Source organism: Vicugna pacos, chromosome X (assembly GCF_048564905.1).
Source record: "Vicugna pacos chromosome X, VicPac4, whole genome shotgun sequence".
NCBI lineage: Eukaryota > Metazoa > Chordata > Mammalia > Artiodactyla > Camelidae > Vicugna > Vicugna pacos.
The window spans coordinates 56,122,728-56,141,174 of record NC_133023.1 but is presented as its reverse complement, the minus strand read 5'-3'; the positions used below and the strand labels follow the sequence as shown (position 1 = coordinate 56,141,174).

Below are 18,447 nucleotides of genomic sequence, written 5' to 3'. Positions count from 1 at the left end.
CAGTTCTTTGACATCAGTCTTTGTAGTGATTTTTTGAATATGACACCAAAAGCACAAGCAACAAAAGCAAAAATCAATGAGACTACATCAAACTAAAAAGCTTCTGCCCACCAAAAGAAACAATAAAAAAGTGAAAAAGCAGCCTATAGACTAGGAGAAATCATATACCTGTTAAAAGGTTAAAATCCCCAAAATATAAAGAACTCATACCTCAATAGCAAAAAAGCAAACTATTCAATTTTAAAATGGGCAAAAGAAGTGGGGTGCAGGTAATATCTCAGTGGTAGAGCACATGCTTAGCATGCACAAGGTCCTGGGTTCAATCCCCAATACCACCATCAATAAATAAGTATGAATAAAATGGGCAGAGGACTTGAATAGACATTTTTCCAAAGAAGACATCCAAATAACCAATAAGTACCTGAAAAGGTGCTCAGCATCACTAGTCATCAGGGAAATGCAAATCAAAACCACAGCGTGATATAACTTCACACCTATTAGAAGGCTGTTATCAAAAAAAACAAAAGATGTAACAAATGCTAGGAAGGATATAGAGAAAAGGGAACCCTTGTACACTGTTGGCGGGAATATAAATTGGTACAGCCACTATGAAAAATAGTATGGAGTTTCCTCAGAAAATTAAAAATAGAGCTACCATATGATCCATCAATCCCACATCTTGGTATATATCTGAAGGAGATTAGCTATCTGGACTCTTGTGTTTATTGCAGCATTATTCACAAAAGTTAATACATGAAAGCAACCTAAGTGTACGTCAACAGATGGTAAAGAAAATGTGGTTTATATATACATTATAATGGAATATTATTCGGCCATGAGAAAAAGGAAATTCTGCCATATGTGCCAATATGCATGAACTTTGAGGGCATTTTGCTAAGTGAAATAAGTCAGACAGAGAAAGACAAATACTGTATGATCTCACCTATATATGGAAGCTAAAAACATCAGGCTCATAGAAACAGAGTAGAATGGTGGTTGCCAGGAGCTGAGGGGTGGGAGAAATGGGGAAATGTTAGTCAAGGGTACTAACTTTTAATTTTAAGATGAGTAAGTTCCTGGGATGTAATGCACAATGTAATGTACCATAGTTAACAATACCACATTGTATACTTGAACGTTGCTATGGGAGTAGAGCTTAACGTTCTCACCGTAACAACAAAATGGCAATTGTATGAGGTGAAGGATGTTTTGACTAACCTTATTATGGTAAACATTTCACAATATATCTTCATATCAAATCACCACATTGTTCACCTTAAACTTACACAATGTTATATTCAATTATATCTCAATAAAGCTGGGGGAAATATTTTTGATAAGAAAACCATGAACTTAATTGCAAAAGGCAAAGTACTTAACTAAACATTTTTCCAAAGAAAATATACAAATGGTCAATAAGCACATGAAAAGAGGCTCAACAACACTAATCATTAGGGAAGTGCCAATCAAAATCTCAGTGATTTCACTTTATACTCATTAGTATGGCTGTTATAAAATAAATAAATAAAACCAGAAAATTATAAGTGTCAGTGAGAACATGGAGAAATTGGAACCCTTATGCTCTTTTGGGGGACTATAAAATGATGTAGCCATTGTGGAAGAGTATGGCAAGTTCCTCATAAAAATTAAACCTAGAATTGATCCATCAATTCCACTTCTGTATATACTACCCAAAAGAAGGGAAAGCAGGAATTGAAATAGATATTTCTTCATCAATGTTCAAAGTAGCATTAGTCACAGTAGTCAAGGGGTAGAAATAACCCAAATGCGCCTTGACAGATGAATGGATAAACAAAATTTTGTATATATAGTAATATTTTTATATAGACATGTATCAGAATATTATTCATCTCTTAAAAAGATGGAAATTCTAACACATGCCACAACACAGATGAACCCTGAAGACATTATGCTAAATGAAACAAGCCAGGAAAAAAAGGATAAATAGGTATGATTCCACATATATGAGGTACTTGGTGTAGTCAAACTTATAGAAAGAAATATAGAATGGTGATTGCCCTTAAAGGATTAAAGGGTGGTTGCCAGAGATAGGGGGTGATAGGGAGTTATTCAGTGGGTGTAAAATTTCTGTTTGGGATGATAAAAAATGTCCTGGAGATGGATGGTGGTGATGGTTACAGAACAATGTGAACATACTTAATGCCACTGAACTATATGTTTAAAGTGGTAAATTTTATGTTATATATATTTTAGTAAGTAAAAATCAATTAAATTTTAATATATTTTTTAAAACAATTCACATTTTTGGAGTTATCAGACAGGACTCAAACTACTGTTAATATATTCAAAAATAGGTTTAGAAGGTGAATTTCACTGGAAAATTCGAATATATAAAAAAGGATCAAGTAGAATTTCAAAACTAAAAAATACAGTAAGTGAAATTGGGAATGCAATACATGGGATTAACACCATATGAGACATAGCAGAAGAGAGGATTAATGAACTAAAAAGTAAGTCAGTAGAAAATAGCCATAGTAGTAAAGCATGTAGAAAAAAAGATGGAAAATTAAAAGATCATTAAGAGACACAGTGAAGGCTAGAGTCCAAGAACAAGAGAAGGAATGGAACAGTATTTGAAGACATAGCGACCAAAATTTTTTCAGAAGTTCCTAAAGATATCAAGTTACACATTCAAAAAGGCTCAAAATCTGTGAGCAAGATAAATACAAAAATCAAACCTTAAATTTAATAGTCAAACTTCTGGAAACTGAGACAAAGAGAAACTCTTAAAAGAGCCAGAGTTAAGAAAAGATACATTACTCTCAAAGAAACAGTGATCAAGCATACAGCTGACTTTTCAACAAAACCATTGAACTCCACAGAACAACTGAATGACACCTATAAATTACTGGGAGAAGATAACTGCCAGACTATAATTCTATATCCAGTGAAAATATCCTTCTGAAATAAAGTAATATAAAGGCACGTTCAGATAAGTAAAAACTGAGAATGCATTATTAGCAGACACGGTGAAACACTAAAGGGAGTTCTTTAGGCAGAAGAAAAGTGATCACAGACAGAAGCATAGGAATGCAGAAAAGAAGAAAGGAATGGAAAGTGTAAATATGAAAGACTATTGACTGTGTAAAGCAACACTAATAACAATACCTTGTGGATAAAATAACAAAAGTAGAAATGAAATAAATAACAAAAATATAAATAAATAAATAAATAAATAAATAAATAAATAAATAAATAAATAAATAAATAAATAGGCAGGATGTGAATGAAGTTAAAGTGTTATAAGATTCTTGCATTATTCAGGAAGTGGTAAAAGTACTAATTTAAGATAGGCTCTAATCAGTCAAGGAGGCATGTTTTAATCTCTGAGGCAACTTTTCTCCAGCAGGAGTTCATGACAGAATTAGGCCCTACAAGAAATGGGGTCTTTCCATTCTTCTAAGGGTGACATGCACTAGTTCCATTTTAAATACAAGGAAGTTAATTTATACAATGGATATCTAGAGAATTAGGACATAATTCTCTGGTGATTCCAGTTGAGAAGACCTGCTCTGGAATAAACATTAAAAGAATAATAAAAGATTGTCTAACAAGCTGATAGAGGGGAAATGATACAATAAAATTCTTGATTAAACCAAACAAGGCAAAAAGAAGAAGGAAAGGAATAAATGGGACAAATGGAAATCAAGTAGTAAGATATTATGTTTTAAATTCAAGTATTCAGTAATCATATTAAATACAAATAGGCTAAATGCTTCAATTAGAAGACAGAGATTGTCAAGATGGTGTAATAAAGCAAAATCCAACAACATGCTACATAAAGGAGACTCAGCTGAAGTATAAGGACACATGTTGAAAATAAAAGGATGGAAACAATATGCCATGCAAATAGTAAACAAGCTGAAGCTGATGTAACTATACTGATATCAAAGTATACTAAAGGCAAAAATATTAATAAAAATAATGAATAACATTTTATGGCAGTAAGGTGTCGATTAAACAGGCAGCTATTAAAAAAAAACTGGACATACACATACCCTGGGCCTATCATTTCCACTACCACGTATATACTCAACAGAAATCCATACATATATGCTCTAAAAGACATGAATAATGTGCAAAAAGACTTAACGTGACAGGCCAGAGAATGCCATCCTTAGAAGGGCCTGCTTGCAGGGTTGGCATCTGAAGACCTGGATTTTGGGAAGGTTTCCACCATCCCCTAACTGATAAGGACAGTTCGCTATGTCTAAACTGAGCAAACAGCATGGCTTGTGCTGAACACCTGCTTTCCTTCTGAGAGTCAAAGAGTTTTGGTGCATGCCAGGCAGAGGGTGCCCATGTGATGAGCCCTTAATAAAAACACTGGGTCCTAAGTCTCTACTGCTAATAGGTGGCACTTCACACATGTTGTCACAGTTTGATGCTGGAGGAATTAAGCATATGCTCTGTGACTCCCCTGGGACAAGATTCTTGGAAGCTTGTTCCTTGTTTCCTTTAGACTTTGCCCCATGCACCTTCTTTTCCCTTTACTGATTTTGCTTTACATCCATTGGCTATAATAAATCTTAGCCACAAGTATGACTATGTGCCAAGTCCCATGAATCCTCCTCCCATGAGTCACCTCATCACCAAACCTGGGGTGGTCTTCAGGACTCCCAACACACCTGTGACAGTGGTAGGATTGTCTAAAATGACCCTAACTCACTTAAAAATGGTAAAAGCATTGTTTGAGAAAAGGAAATCGAGGATGACAAACCTGTGGTACCTGGGTGTCTATGTAGTTATCCATGGTATGAAGCAGACAGTAGCTCAGCTTATATGTATATTGTATAATATATTGTAAGAGGTAAAAGTTATCTATGGAATTTGAAAATGTTAGAGTCAAAGGGCTCTGGCTACTTTGGCCATGGTGGCCAAAAGTGCAACCTAAATGATGCCTTTGGTTCTTCTTTGCTCCTCCAGGCTGGAGGAGAAAGGGTCCAAACATTCCCAAAGGTGAACTTTGGATGGACCAAAACGTTGAAAAGTTTTTGTCCAAGTGGGAGGGGGAAAAAGGGTTAAATTACTTCCTAGTGCTGGAGCAAAGTTTTATAAACTGAAGGGAGAAAAGCTCTCTAGCCACTGCTGCCACAGCCCCCTACCCCTACCCCTACCCTTACCCCTACCCCCACATTACAGCTGGGATCTCCCTGCAGCTATAACATTAAGCCTCTAAGTGCTGGATTTTCTGCTCAAGGTTTGAGTAAACTTTCATGTAAGAGGAAATGGGGGGACTTTTAAAAATAGCTTTGTGTTTTGTGGCTATTGCATCTGGATATATGATAAAAATTGAGGTAAAATGTTATATTCTTGTAGTCTCATAAAGCTGGAGGGGTCATCTTGACTAGGGAAAGTAGCAAAAAAAGAAAAAAAGAGCATCAGTTGGACACAACTACCTTGCTTTTTATTGCCAGTGGGCAGATTGGAATTCAAACTCTTGAGTATTAGAAATGAAACTAATCTCCATAACTAATGATTTTTGCTACCACTTTTAACTGTTGGAGCTTCTGGAAAAAGGACGACAACATAAAAGGAGAATCAATATTTAGATAAAAATACACTTTTTGAGTTTAAAAAGCAGTTTTTAATTGCTAATGAGCTTTTGTGAAAGCAAATGTCTAACTCTTAAGAAGTTGATGACTTTTTCATCCTGATGTGTATATTTTTCAGTGGGTTAATTTGGACTGTAAGGCACAATAAAAAGAGCTTAGGAAAGTGTTGCTTGTCACTTGGACTTAGACCACAGTTGACCGGCCCTGCACTACCTCAGCTTTGCTGCTGCCTAAAAAAAAGCCACTAGCTTTTTTGGCATCCTAAATTCACATATTCTAATTGCCTGGACATGACTCTCAGCTGAAACCTGATAAGGCCACTATAGGCTGTTCCCACATCAACACCAGATGTGCTCAACTGAAAGCAGGCACAGGCTAAATGAACTCTAAATGAACTGTATGAACTTCAAATGAACTCAGAAGTGGATTGTTGCAGATTTGGGTCACCCCTCTTGTGGCACTCTAAACTGTGAAACCACTCTGGTGCTGGCTGGACTATTTGGGTCAGTTGGGTCAGTTGCAGATGCCTGTAGGAAAAGTCTTATTCTCTGATGGGACCATTTGAAATAGATCTGCTGATTAGCTCTATATTTCTGATACAGAAACTGATTGTGTTCCTAATGTGATTTCTGCAAAAGCTGCAAATTGGAGGAGGGCACATCAGGGGGAATGTGATCCCTCCCCGACTCCTGACAGATCAGACTCTGTCCTTTCTGGGGCTGTGTCGCTGCTGTTGATGATCGTGTTTGACTTTCCAGATTGGCTGCAGCTTATAACAATAGATACAAAAGCTGATTCTACTCCTTTCTCTTTCTCCTGATACATAAACCTTAGTAAGGCAATGTGCTTATTAAATGTAGCTGTCCCCATAAGGAGAGTGATCTTTTCTAGGCTGCTCACTGAATAAATGATCAGGATGAAAGGAGTGGGAAATATGAAAACCCACTTTTAAAATATCTGTAAATTCAGGATTTCATCTTGACCCGTTCCTGGACATGATATGTCTTTCTGGTTAAGTCATATAAAAATGTTTGCCTCTGAAAATACTTTTAAATTTCTTACATACAACTCTTCTAGCCAAAAGGTCTGGATTCTGAGAAGAGGAGATGATTGTAAAACTATGACTGCTAACTGGGACACACAAATTTTGTCACAGTGGAGGAAAAACAAAATCCTGACACCTGGGGAGGCGTGGGTGAGGAAAGGGGGCATTAATAATCTTTGATTTTTAGAACTGCTCCTAGAAGTTTTCCCCTCCTCCCTAATAAAAGCAGGTGTTGCCTTCCCTGCTGCTGAGGGTGCTTTGAATTCAAACTGACTTCTGAGCCTAAGGTCAAGTGTCACTAAGCTGACTATGAGACAGCAGGTGGTGGCTTCAGCTCCTACACCTTCCACTCAGCACCTCCACATGTCATCCACACTCACAAGACAGATGAACTGGTACCATGAACAAAATTGTTTGGGTCCAGCTGCCTTCAGGAAATACTCCCATCGAAACCAAGTTCTGAACTGGATTGGAAATCCTAGGGCAGGAGGTCTCACAGTGGGAGGCCAGTCACATTAGGGATCCTGTTAACTTAGAATGCCTGCTTAATTTATGTCCTGCTCAGGATACCCTAACAATTGTAAATGTATTTTGTCCAAGGATACTGCATTGCCTTCTGGAATTGTTCTTCTCTGTGAGCCCTGACTATCCAGGCATTGCCTCAGCCCTAGAAGGCATTCAGGTCAACTTCAGTTTACTGACAGGCTTGTGCTGCACCTGGATTGATACATTAAGCCAGATTTTTTAAAATGGTTAATACAGAAACTTAAGGAGGAAGCAACCTAGCTTTTGAAGATACATGTTTATGGTAATGGGTTGTTTTCTCTGGCTCAGTCTCAGACCCCTAAGGACATAACTGAGGACAGTACTGCAGGTTGGTGTCACTCTGCTGCATGGGTCCTACTGACAAAGACACGTTGGCCAAGAGCCAAGGGGATGGATTGTACAGAAAAGAATTCCCATGGCAGGCCTCAGAATTCTATCCTTAGAAAGGCCTGCTTACAAAGGTTGGCACTTGGCTGGTGTCTGGGAACTTGGATTTCAAGAGGGTTCCACCATCCTCTGAATGTAGAGGTTGTATACTATGTCTAAACTGTGCCAACAGTATGGCTTATGCTGAACACTTGCTTCCCTTCTGAGATTTTAGAGTTTTGGTGCACTAAGCAGAGGGTGCCTATGTGACCAGCCCCTAATAAAAACAAACATTGGGCATTGAGTCTCTAATGAGCTCCCTTGGTAGACATTTCACACATATTGTCACAATTTGATGCTGGACGAATTAAGCAGGTACTGTGTGACTCCACTGGGAAGAGGACTCTTGGAAGTTTGTACCTGGTTTCCTCTGGACTTTACACCATGCACCTTTTTTCTTTGCTGATTTTGTTTGTATCCTTTTACTGTAATAAACCTTAGCCATTACTATAGCTAATATGCTTGAGCGCTATGAATCCTAGTGAATCACCAGACCTGAAGATGATCTTTGGGATCACCAGCACAGCAAGAATGTTCATAGGAGCTTTATTTATAATAACAAAAAAATTGGAGGAAAAACTTACATGTCCGTCAACAAGTGAGTGGATAAATAATGATACATTCATACACTGGAATATTATACAGCAATTAAAATGAATGAACTAATTCTATGTACAACAGTATGGATGAATCTCATAGATATTATGTTGAGTGAAATAAACCAGATTTTAAAAGGAGATACTGTATGATTATATTAATATGAAGCTCAAAAATGGACAAATCCTACATATTTGTGATGGTTGAAGTTTGACTGGGGGTTAACTTTGGGAGCTGTGGGACGTTAATAACTGGGAAGGGGCACAAGGGAGGCTTCTGCAGTGCTGGTAATGTTCCATATCTTGGTTTAGGTTGTGTGTTTGCTATGTAAAAATTCATCAAATTTTACATTTAAGTTTCATTTACTTAACTTCATGTATATTATACTGTAAGTAATTACAGAAAAAAAAGAACCTAGTGTCCACTGATGGATGAAAAGATAAACAAAATGTGGTATATATGTACAATGGAATATTATTCAACCAAAAAAAGGATAAAATTCTGACATGTACTACAAAATGAATGAACCTTGAGACATTATGCTAAGTGAAATAAAGCCAGTCACGAAAGGATAAATACTGTATGACTCCACATATATGAGGTACCTAGAGTAAGCAAGTTCATAGAGACAGAAAAAATGGTAATTGCCAGGGACCAGGGGGAGGGGAGCATGGAGAATTATTGTTTAATGGGTACATTGTCAGTTTGGGAATATAAAATATTTCTGAAGATGAGCAGGAGTGATAGTTGTACAACATTGCAAATGTGGTTAATGCCAGTGAACAACTAAAAATAGTTAAAATAGTAAATTTTACGTTACATATATTTTACCATAATAAAAAAAAAAAGAAAATGGAAGGAACAATGGATAAACCTGGTTGTGATATCAATCTCAGGTAGAATGTGTGCTTTACAGAATGGACCCTGGAATATGGCCAAAGGCATTGAACTGATTCTGTCCCTGAGAGTGAAGCAACACTAAAAATATTTGTTAAGTGACATAGTTAGTAAGTATAATACTGAGGATAAAGAAGGGGCAAAAATAAAATCCCCAAGAAAAATGTGTTCCAGCCTCCCCAACCCTGAAAAAAAGTAGTACTAAATTTGTCAGTACTGACATGAAAGGATATTTAATATATATTTTGGGGGAAAAGAGTTTGAGAACAATGTATATACTGTTATCTTATGTTATAAAAGGGAAAAAAATGTGAGTAGATGAACTGTTCTCTCATTGTAAGAAGTATTGATGTAATAATTGCCTTTTGAAAAACAAAAAGAAATTCAACTGCATTTAACAGACATCAATTAGATAGATTCTAATTTCAGAATGCTAAATTATAAAAAGATATTTTATGCTCAAGGAAATAAGATGGATATGTGTGTGTTAATGTGCACACGTGTGTACATACATGTATACACACAATATTTAGACACATGATGTAGATATTCTATTCAAATTTTTATTAACATTATGCCTTACATTTGTAGCTGTCTTAGAATTTTGTCTTCCCCCTTCTCCAGTTTCCAAAATTGCTCCTCTGCGAAGTAAATTTTACTCTAAGGTTCCACAAAATTTCCTATCAGATACAAGAGTATTAAAATATTTTGACTTATTTGGATAAAATCTGTTGTCTCATAGAATAAAATATGTCAGTACTATGCTACTGAAGGAGATCAAGATGCACTCTTATTTAATTTTTTCAGTTTGATAGGCCATCTTTAAGTTGATAAGGGTTTTCTTTAACTTTGTTGAGTCATAATTTACAGTGATTAGTTTGATCATCAATATAGCTTTTGTACTTTTCATGGACTTTAAGAAGATTCAGTGTATGAATATTGGTAATAGAATGCTGTCATTCATAGAGCTGTTAATTTTTGTATGCATTCTTGCCTCATGTAGATGATGTGGCTTCTTTCTAAGAGCATAAAGTTCTTTAAGAACAGAGATAACTGCCTACTCTTTTTCTTGGAAAACCCCACAGTGCTTATTAGTATGGCCATGTACATGACATGGACACTAACTTTGAGACACAGAACTTAGTTTGTTCAATCAGGAAGTGTAAACGAATATAAAAAATGTTTGCTGATAGGATTTGTGCACTAAAAAGATCTTGACTATTTCTCAATTCTGTATCAGGGTGCAACAGTAGAATGAAACTCAGTGGAAGACCCTACAGACACATGGGAGTCCTTGGAACTTCAAAACTCTATGACATTCGGAAAACTATCTTTACCTTCACTCCACAGGTGGGTAGAATGAGCTTTAATGTGCATTGAGGTGAATGGAAATAAAAGAGAAACACTATAGAAATAAAGCATTTACTGGAGTTGGGACGAGTGTCAGAGTTCCATGAGGCCTTGTACATATTAAGTTGCTCAGTAAATGTTTGTTGAGTTGGACTGAATTGAACTTGCAGCACAGAGCGGTGCCAAGTGACTGGCTAACAAGTAGTCCTGGGTGTTGCAGAAACAGTGGCTAGGGATTTTACAAATGTTGAAGTAGTTTAAAAAGTACTCTTTACTTTATTAGAGGTCAAAAATAATACTATATTTACCCTTTATAAACAAAATATAGTCTTGTTTTATTCAGCTACTGAATTATTTGTTCTCTTTGTTTGGGGGAGGGGCCCTTTTTACATGCCTGAAAATCTTTGATATCCTCTTCTAAACAAAAATGTCAGTACTGTTTTAGCCATGATTATACTCTGTTATTAACCTGATATTTATTAGCCATATTACAATAGCAAGCCTGATTATATATGTGTATGAGAGGAAAACTATCTTCTGGAAAGAAAGCCTAAGCTCCCCATTTGTCATCTTACATCTGAAATAGTGCAGCTGAGGTATAGATGAAAGAATAATGGACCACAGATTCTATCTCTGATTTTGCCATTTGCTAGTCATAGAACTTTGCTAATCTAGTCAGTGTCTCTTGGCCTTATTTTTTTAATCTGTTAAAAAGGAAAAAGGCCCCCACTGGATTGTTACAATTAAAATCTTGTACTTGAAAACACTTTGTAAACTATAGGACACTGTAAAAATGTCAAATACTACTATATGTACCAGTGGACCACCAGATATTTTGGGAAGAATTAGACATTACATTTGGAGGCATTGTTGCCCCTGTGACATTTTATATACCCTTGTGAATATGTGAGTACTTTAAAATATTATTTAATAGTTGTGAGAGTAAATTATTCTGAGTTGTCAATTTTTTTCCCTCAGTTTATAGACCAGCAACAGTTCTACCTGGCTCTGGACAACAAGATGATAGTGGAAATGCTTAGAACAGACCTCTCCTATCTCTGCAGCCGCTGGAGGATGACAGGCCAGCCCACCATCACCTTCCCCATCTCAAACAGCATGCTTGGTAAGGTTGTATGAGGCAAGGAAGGAATGTGTTTTTAGAATAAGTCATGTGGTTAGCCCTTCAAAGGCTTAGAGTCACTAGAGAGCTGCTATTTTCACTTATTCTTTCAGCAGTTTTTTATTAGCTCCTATTTTGTGCCAGGTCCTTTTCAAAGCACTGGTCATACATGGGGTGAATCAGGTAGATGAGGTTTTTACTCTTATGGAGCTTAAGATTTATAATAAATATGTAACAAATAAACAAATATACAAGAATATTTCAGGTGGTTTGAGAGCTGTAATTCAAAAGATATAATACAATAACTTGGTTGGAGCTACTTCAGATAACTGGTTTCTAGGCCAATTTGCAGAAACAAAATTTGCAGTTACTAATACAATTCATTTTAAAAACAGTAATACTACATTCTGCATCTTTCTTACTCCAATGGAGCATTACGATTTTATAGATAAGTTCCCAGACTTCTCATTCCAAGACTTGCCTAACTGAAGCAATAAAATCTAGCAGGGAAGAGTAAAAAGGCTTTCAGTTTATCTTTCCTTTATTAGCCAGGCGTCCTGACATTGCTTACTTAAAACTGAGTGAAACGCTTTATTGTTCTCTCAGTTCCTGGAGGACTAGAGCCAATACTGAAGCACTGCTTCCTTTCTGTGTCTCTGCTGTTGCTTCCAAAAGCCTGTTTGTACTGCCGAAGTACATAGAATTCCTTTTCATTAGAGAAGAATCCTTTGTCATAAATCATTCAGGGTCCAGACACACTGTTAGGGATTTTGGTCACATCTCTAAAGTGCTTCAAAAGCACAGGAGTTGAGGAAGTAGGGTAGTCTTTCTTCTTTTTGTCTTTCTTCTTTATTCAAGACAGTTAGCAAGTACCCATTTAGTAACTACTGTGTTCCCAGAACTGCCTTCAGAAAGTATAAAGTCTAATTTGAGTGGCAAAGCTAACTTACAAAAATAATAGAAAACAATTCAAGACAGTATATGAAGAAGTACTAAACCATTAGACTGGTATTTTACAGTGACAGTGATCAAGTTGTCAAAGAAAATTCCTTGACTTGGTGGGACTCACCCAGGCTTTTGGGGATGTGTAGTATTCATATGGGAGGAGAGAAAAAGAAAAGGTACTTTAGGTGAGGGAAAAATTACCATGAATGAAACCTGGAGGCAGGGATGCACTTGCCTTGTGAGAGGACAGTGAAGAGGCCAAGCTGAACAGAGTGGGCCCTGCATGTTGGAGTATAATTATTGACAAAATTGGACAAGTAATGTGGGGTCAGATTATAAAGACCTTGAAAATAAGCAGAGATATTTAAAACAGATTTCCTCAGAAGTCTGAAACTATTAAAAGTTTTTGAGTAAGGAGTGACATGATGAAAGTGATGTTTAAGGAATATTGATTTGGTGACAGTATACATTGTAGTTAGGAGAACCTGATACGAATGAAACTAATCCAGGTATGAAGTGATGAGAAGATACACTGGATTGGTGGTAGTAAAAATAGAGTGGGAAAAAAGGATTCAAGAGTCATTTTAAACAACACCTGCGACCCAAGTGTTGACTGACTAGATTTGAGATATGAATGAAGATAATGTGAAGATTTAGAGATTGGGTAAATAATGCTGCCATTGATAAAAGCAGAGAAATTCTAAAGGAAGATGCCAATTGTAAAGGGACATGTTCAGTTTGTAGTGATGAAGAGGTTTCAAAACTGGAATACCTAATACTTGGGATGAGATAAACAGCCATAGCTTGGGAAAAAGAATAAAACTAAAGATCTAGATTTAAATCACAAAGTTTTGATACTTGGAACATAAACACACAACAAAAACAGCAGTGTCAATAGCAATAACTACAGTGTTTACTGAGCACTTTCTCTGTACCAGGCATTGAGCTCAGTGCTTTCAATTCGTTATTTTGAAATCTCTACAACAACTCTGTTCAGGTAGGTACTATTAATAGCCCCATTTTATAGATGAGGAAGGTGACTCATTGTATAGTCACAAAGCCAGTAAGCAACAGAGTCAGATCTGTCAGTCTCCAAAGCCTACATTACTAGTAGCTGTGTGTTTTTGTCAGGGAAAATTTTGTCCTGGTAAAATGAGAATGAGAGTATTAGTGATCACATTAAAAGGTGAATTAATTAAATTCTCATATTAAAGACAAAGATTTCTAGGATAGCTAAAAGAGCAAAGTCTACCTAGATCCTGTTTACAAAAGATATCCCTAAAATAAAATTATGCAGAAAAACAGAAAATAAAGGGAAGTGTAAAGATATATCATGTAAACGCTAACAAAAAAAGCAATGGTGACAATATGAATATCAAAATTGATAAATAGAATTCAAGGTACAAATCAGTAAATGAGACAAGAAGGATATTTTATATTGATAAGATTTACAGTACACCAAGGTGAATAGAACATTTATAAGTTTTATCTACTGGAGAATATCAATGAAATATATAAAGCAGATATTTATGAAAACTTAAGTATACAATGTGATAAAACCATTGTACAATCATAGTGGGAAACTGTAACATATCTCTATCAGAATGTTACAGATCAGTTATACAAAATAAAGATATAGGGGATTAATAAACCTTATTTTTGTGTTTATAGGTATATATAAAACTATATGCAGAAAGACAGAATACAAAAAGAATGTTTATTTTTAAAAAGTAGAGCTCATACACACGATATTGCCAGACATAGGACATAAAACTAATTAACACAAGAATAGTTTTTTAAAAATCTGACCATGAAGGAATTAAATTTTTTCCAAATAATTCTTAAAGAGGAAACCAAATTTGAAATTAGTGCTTAAAAATGAAAAATGATACCCCTGCTTATCAACACTTAAGAGATTCAAACGAAGTCATACTTAGAAATTTTCATATTCTTAAATACTTTTCACTTCCGGAAAAAAACCCAGTTCTGTTTCTAGACAAAAATGGAATAGACTCACTTCTCCCTATTCTTCCTGCTAAGTAGAGCTAAAAACCCTGGACATTATCTATAATACAAATATAAGAAGACTCTGAAAGTTGGACAAAAGAAGGGAGACTGGCTAGGGACATTGAAGTTGAGAAATAACACAGCAGTGAAGTTCCTGTTTTCTTTTTTTCCTGTCTCATATATCCTGGACTGGGTGCTGGAGAAGCTGTTATCCCAGAAACACACATAGGTACAAATTTTTAAAGGTCCAGAAAAAACCTTCTACCTCTAGCCAAAGGAACAGGAGAGGGGCAGCCTAGCCAGACAGAAAACTTCTAGATAGTAAATGTTCTATTTCACTCAAACACCACAGAAAAAAACTGCAGCCCTACTCCAATCCCTATCAGTGAGGTTGAGTGGAGAACCCCAACTTCTGCCTTCACATAGCTGTGAAGAGGCAGCCCTCTCCCTTCTTAGGAACAGTGGGGATACTAGTGGGGAGCTTAGACTTTCATCATTGCCCAACAACAGAGGAACTTCTTCCACATCCATCTAGCACTAACAAGGCAGTGCTCCTTTCCCTGCTGCACAATATCAAAGGAGACTTGCTGAATCAGAAGATTTAATAAGATCCGGAGTCTCATAAAGCGATAATCCAAATTTCCAGAATACAGTAGAAAATCACACATACCAATGCCCAGGAAAACCCAACTTCAGTGAGAAAAGATGATCAACAGACACCAATACCAAGATGGCAAAGCTGTTGGAATTATGACAGATTTTTAAGGCAGTCATCATAAAAATACTTTACCAAGAAATTACAACCACAGTTGAAACTTGAAAGTAGGAACTATCAGCAAAGTCATAAACATGCTCAGCAAAGAAATTGAAGAGATAAAGAACCAAATGAAAATTTTAAAATTAAAAACTACAATAACTGCAATGAAAAACTCATTAGATAGGCTCGAAAGCAGAATGAAGATGTCAGAGTGAACTTGAAGATGGAACTATAGAAGTGACCCATTCTGAACAAGAGTAAAAATAGACTGAAGGAATATGAACAGAGCCTCAGAGACCTGTGGGACTAATAACAAAAGATCTAATATTCATGTTGTAAGAGAGGAGAGGAAAAAGAATATGGGACTGAAAAAAGTATTCCAACTAATAATGGCTGAAAAAATGGCAAAAAGCATAAACCTATAGATTCAGACAGCTGACAGAGTCCCAAACAGGATAAATCTAAAGAAACCCATGCCAAAACGCCTAATAATCAAACTCCTGAAAAATTAAAGAAAAAGAAAAATATCTTGAAAGCAGTAAGAGAAATGATACCTTGCCTATATGGTAAAAACAATTACAGTGACAACAGAGCTCATCAAAAACCCTGAAACAGAGGGAAGTGGCACAACAGTTTTCAAGTGCTGAAAAAAAAAGAATTATAAACTAAGAATTCTGTATCTAGCAAAAGTGTACTTGAAGAATAAAGAGGGGAAAAAACCTCAGGTGAAGGAAAACTAAATGATTTTTTCTGAAGGAGATCTGCTATAAAAGAATAGCTTAAATGAAGTTCTTGAAATGGAAAGGAAATATACAAGGATAGAATGTCAGAACATTAAGAAAGAAAAAGAACACTGAAAAGAGTAAGAATATGGGTAAATATAATAGACTTTCTCCACTTCAGTTTTCTAAATTATGTTTGACATTTGAAGCAAAAATCATAACACTGATATGGTTCTCAAAGTATGTACAGGAGATCTTTAATGCAGTTATAAATGGGGGGAGGTAAGGGACTAAGAAGGATATTTACACATAACTGGTAAAATGTTGAAACTAATAGTGATATATGTATAATGCATGTTTGTATATATAATGTAATAAGAGTAACCACTAAGAAATCTATACAAGGAAATACAGTCAAAAACACTAAAGATAAATCAAAATGGAATTCTTATATGTGTTTTAGAAGGCAGGAAAAAAAAGAGAAACAAACAGAAAACAGTAAGTAAAATGGCAGTCTCATCCTTAACATATCAATAATGACATAAACTGCAAAAGGCCTAAGTACACCAATTAAAAGACTGAAATTAGCAGAGTAGACTTAAAAAATGATCCACATATATGCTGTCTCCATGAGATTCAGTTCAAATGTAGCAATGTGGGTAGACTAAAATAAAAAGAATGGAAAATTAATTATAAAAAAACTCAGAAGTGTCCACATTAATATCTGGTAAGGTAGACTTCAGAGTAAAGAGAAAAAATAGAGATAATAAAAATAATTTTTAGAACGAGAAAAGGGATATAGCAACAGAAATGGAGGAGGCTTTAAAAATTATAGAAGAATACCAAGTACAATTTTGTAAATCTAGAAAAATTGACAAATTTTCTAGAAAAGTAAATAATATAAGAATAAGCTTAATAAGAAATATGTATAGAAGTATATGAGAAAATTATAAAACTAATAAAGAGCATAAAAGATTTTAATTACTAGAAGACATACCATGTTGCTAGATGGAAATACTTAATATTGAGAGGATGTCATTCTTATTAAATTATTCTATCAATTTAGTGAATTCCAAGTCAAAATAAAGACAAATTTTTATGAACAAACTGTATTTAAATTTAAAATGGAATTGAAAATGTACAAGAATAACCAGATTTAAAAAAAACTAGAAACAATGAGAGAAGATAGATCCATTAGAATTATGATAATGATAAAGATAGCAATCCAAATAGTGGCAAAAGAATGTAAATACATTTGGGAAAATCATTTATTTAGGCCTACTCCTTTATATTTTATGAAAACTTAAATTCTAAATAGATTAAAAAGCTAATAAGCAATAAGAAAACCCTATCAAGGTATTAAAAGAAAGTATGAGAGAATATTTTTGTGATCTTGGACTGAAGGAAGCTATACTTTGCAAGACACCAAAAAAAGAAAAGTTGACAAAGTTAAAAACATGAAAATCTAAATAAATCTTTTATGCAAAAATGAAGTGTGGTGGAATTTGAAAGATAAATAATAAAGTAAGTAAAGTATTTGCCATACATGTGATAGAGAAGAGGGTAATAGTCACAAAACTAAAGAGTACTTGAAAATCAATTGAAAAGAAAAAGATAAACTGTTTAATAAAAACATAGGAAAGGGGCATGAACAGGAAATTCATAAAAGAAATACAAATGGACAGTATATACATGAAAACATGCTCAGTCTTACTAGTAATAAAATTAAAACGATGTCTTTTTAACATATCAGATAAACAAAGATTAAAAGGATTATTAATGCCATTGTTGTTAAAGGTGTGGGGAAATGATCACTTTCTATACAAATGGTTGAAATTAAATTGGCACAACTTTTCTAGTGTGCAATTTGGCAGTCTAAAATTTTTAGTAAGTGTTCCCTTTGTCCTAACAGTTGTACTTATAAGAATTTATCCTAAGGAAATGATGGACTAAGTGTGTCACAGTGTTCCTTATAGTAAAACAACAGTCTAAATGTCTACTATGGAATCATTTTTTTTTACAAACGATAATTTAGAAAAAGTGAATCACCAAAGAGTAAGTGTAGTATGATTCCCTTCACATAAAGTTGGATATTTGTTAGCCTTCTAAACATTTTTTATACCTCCACACATACACACACATAAACCAAGGCTCATTGGATGAGATAATGTATAAAATGTTCAGCACAGTGCTTGGCATGTAACGTTCAGCAAATGGTTGCTGTTATTACTGTCAGCATTCAGTAGATATTACATATTCTGCCATCAGGCAATGTGCTAAGTACTTAAAATAAATAAGATACTGTCTTTGAGGAACTCATCTATTGGTCATTATCCCTTACCATCTCCCATTCTGCAATGTCATTGGCTCTCAGATGAATTGTTGAAATACAGGGTAGTCAATGAGGGGTGTCTCATTTGTACCATCACTGCCAGAAT

General features: G+C 35.2%; 1 protein-coding gene and 1 long non-coding RNA gene across 3 annotated transcripts in view; one reads left to right on the top strand and one right to left on the bottom strand.

The window, feature by feature from the left end:
• LOC140691766 (uncharacterized) overlaps window positions 1-18,447 on the bottom strand; it is a 302,036-nt gene that overhangs the window by 68,192 nt on the left and 215,397 nt on the right. The window lies entirely within an intron of this gene.
• PHKA1 (phosphorylase kinase regulatory subunit alpha 1) overlaps window positions 1-18,447 on the top strand; it is a 106,209-nt gene that overhangs the window by 54,401 nt on the left and 33,361 nt on the right. For both annotated transcript variants that reach the window (XM_006218472.4, XM_006218471.4), the window contains exons 15-16: window positions 10,349-10,458; window positions 11,437-11,581. In XM_006218472.4, coding sequence (XP_006218534.1) covers window positions 10,349-10,458; window positions 11,437-11,581 — 255 coding nt within the window. The remainder of the gene's footprint in view (window positions 1-10,348; window positions 10,459-11,436; window positions 11,582-18,447) is intronic.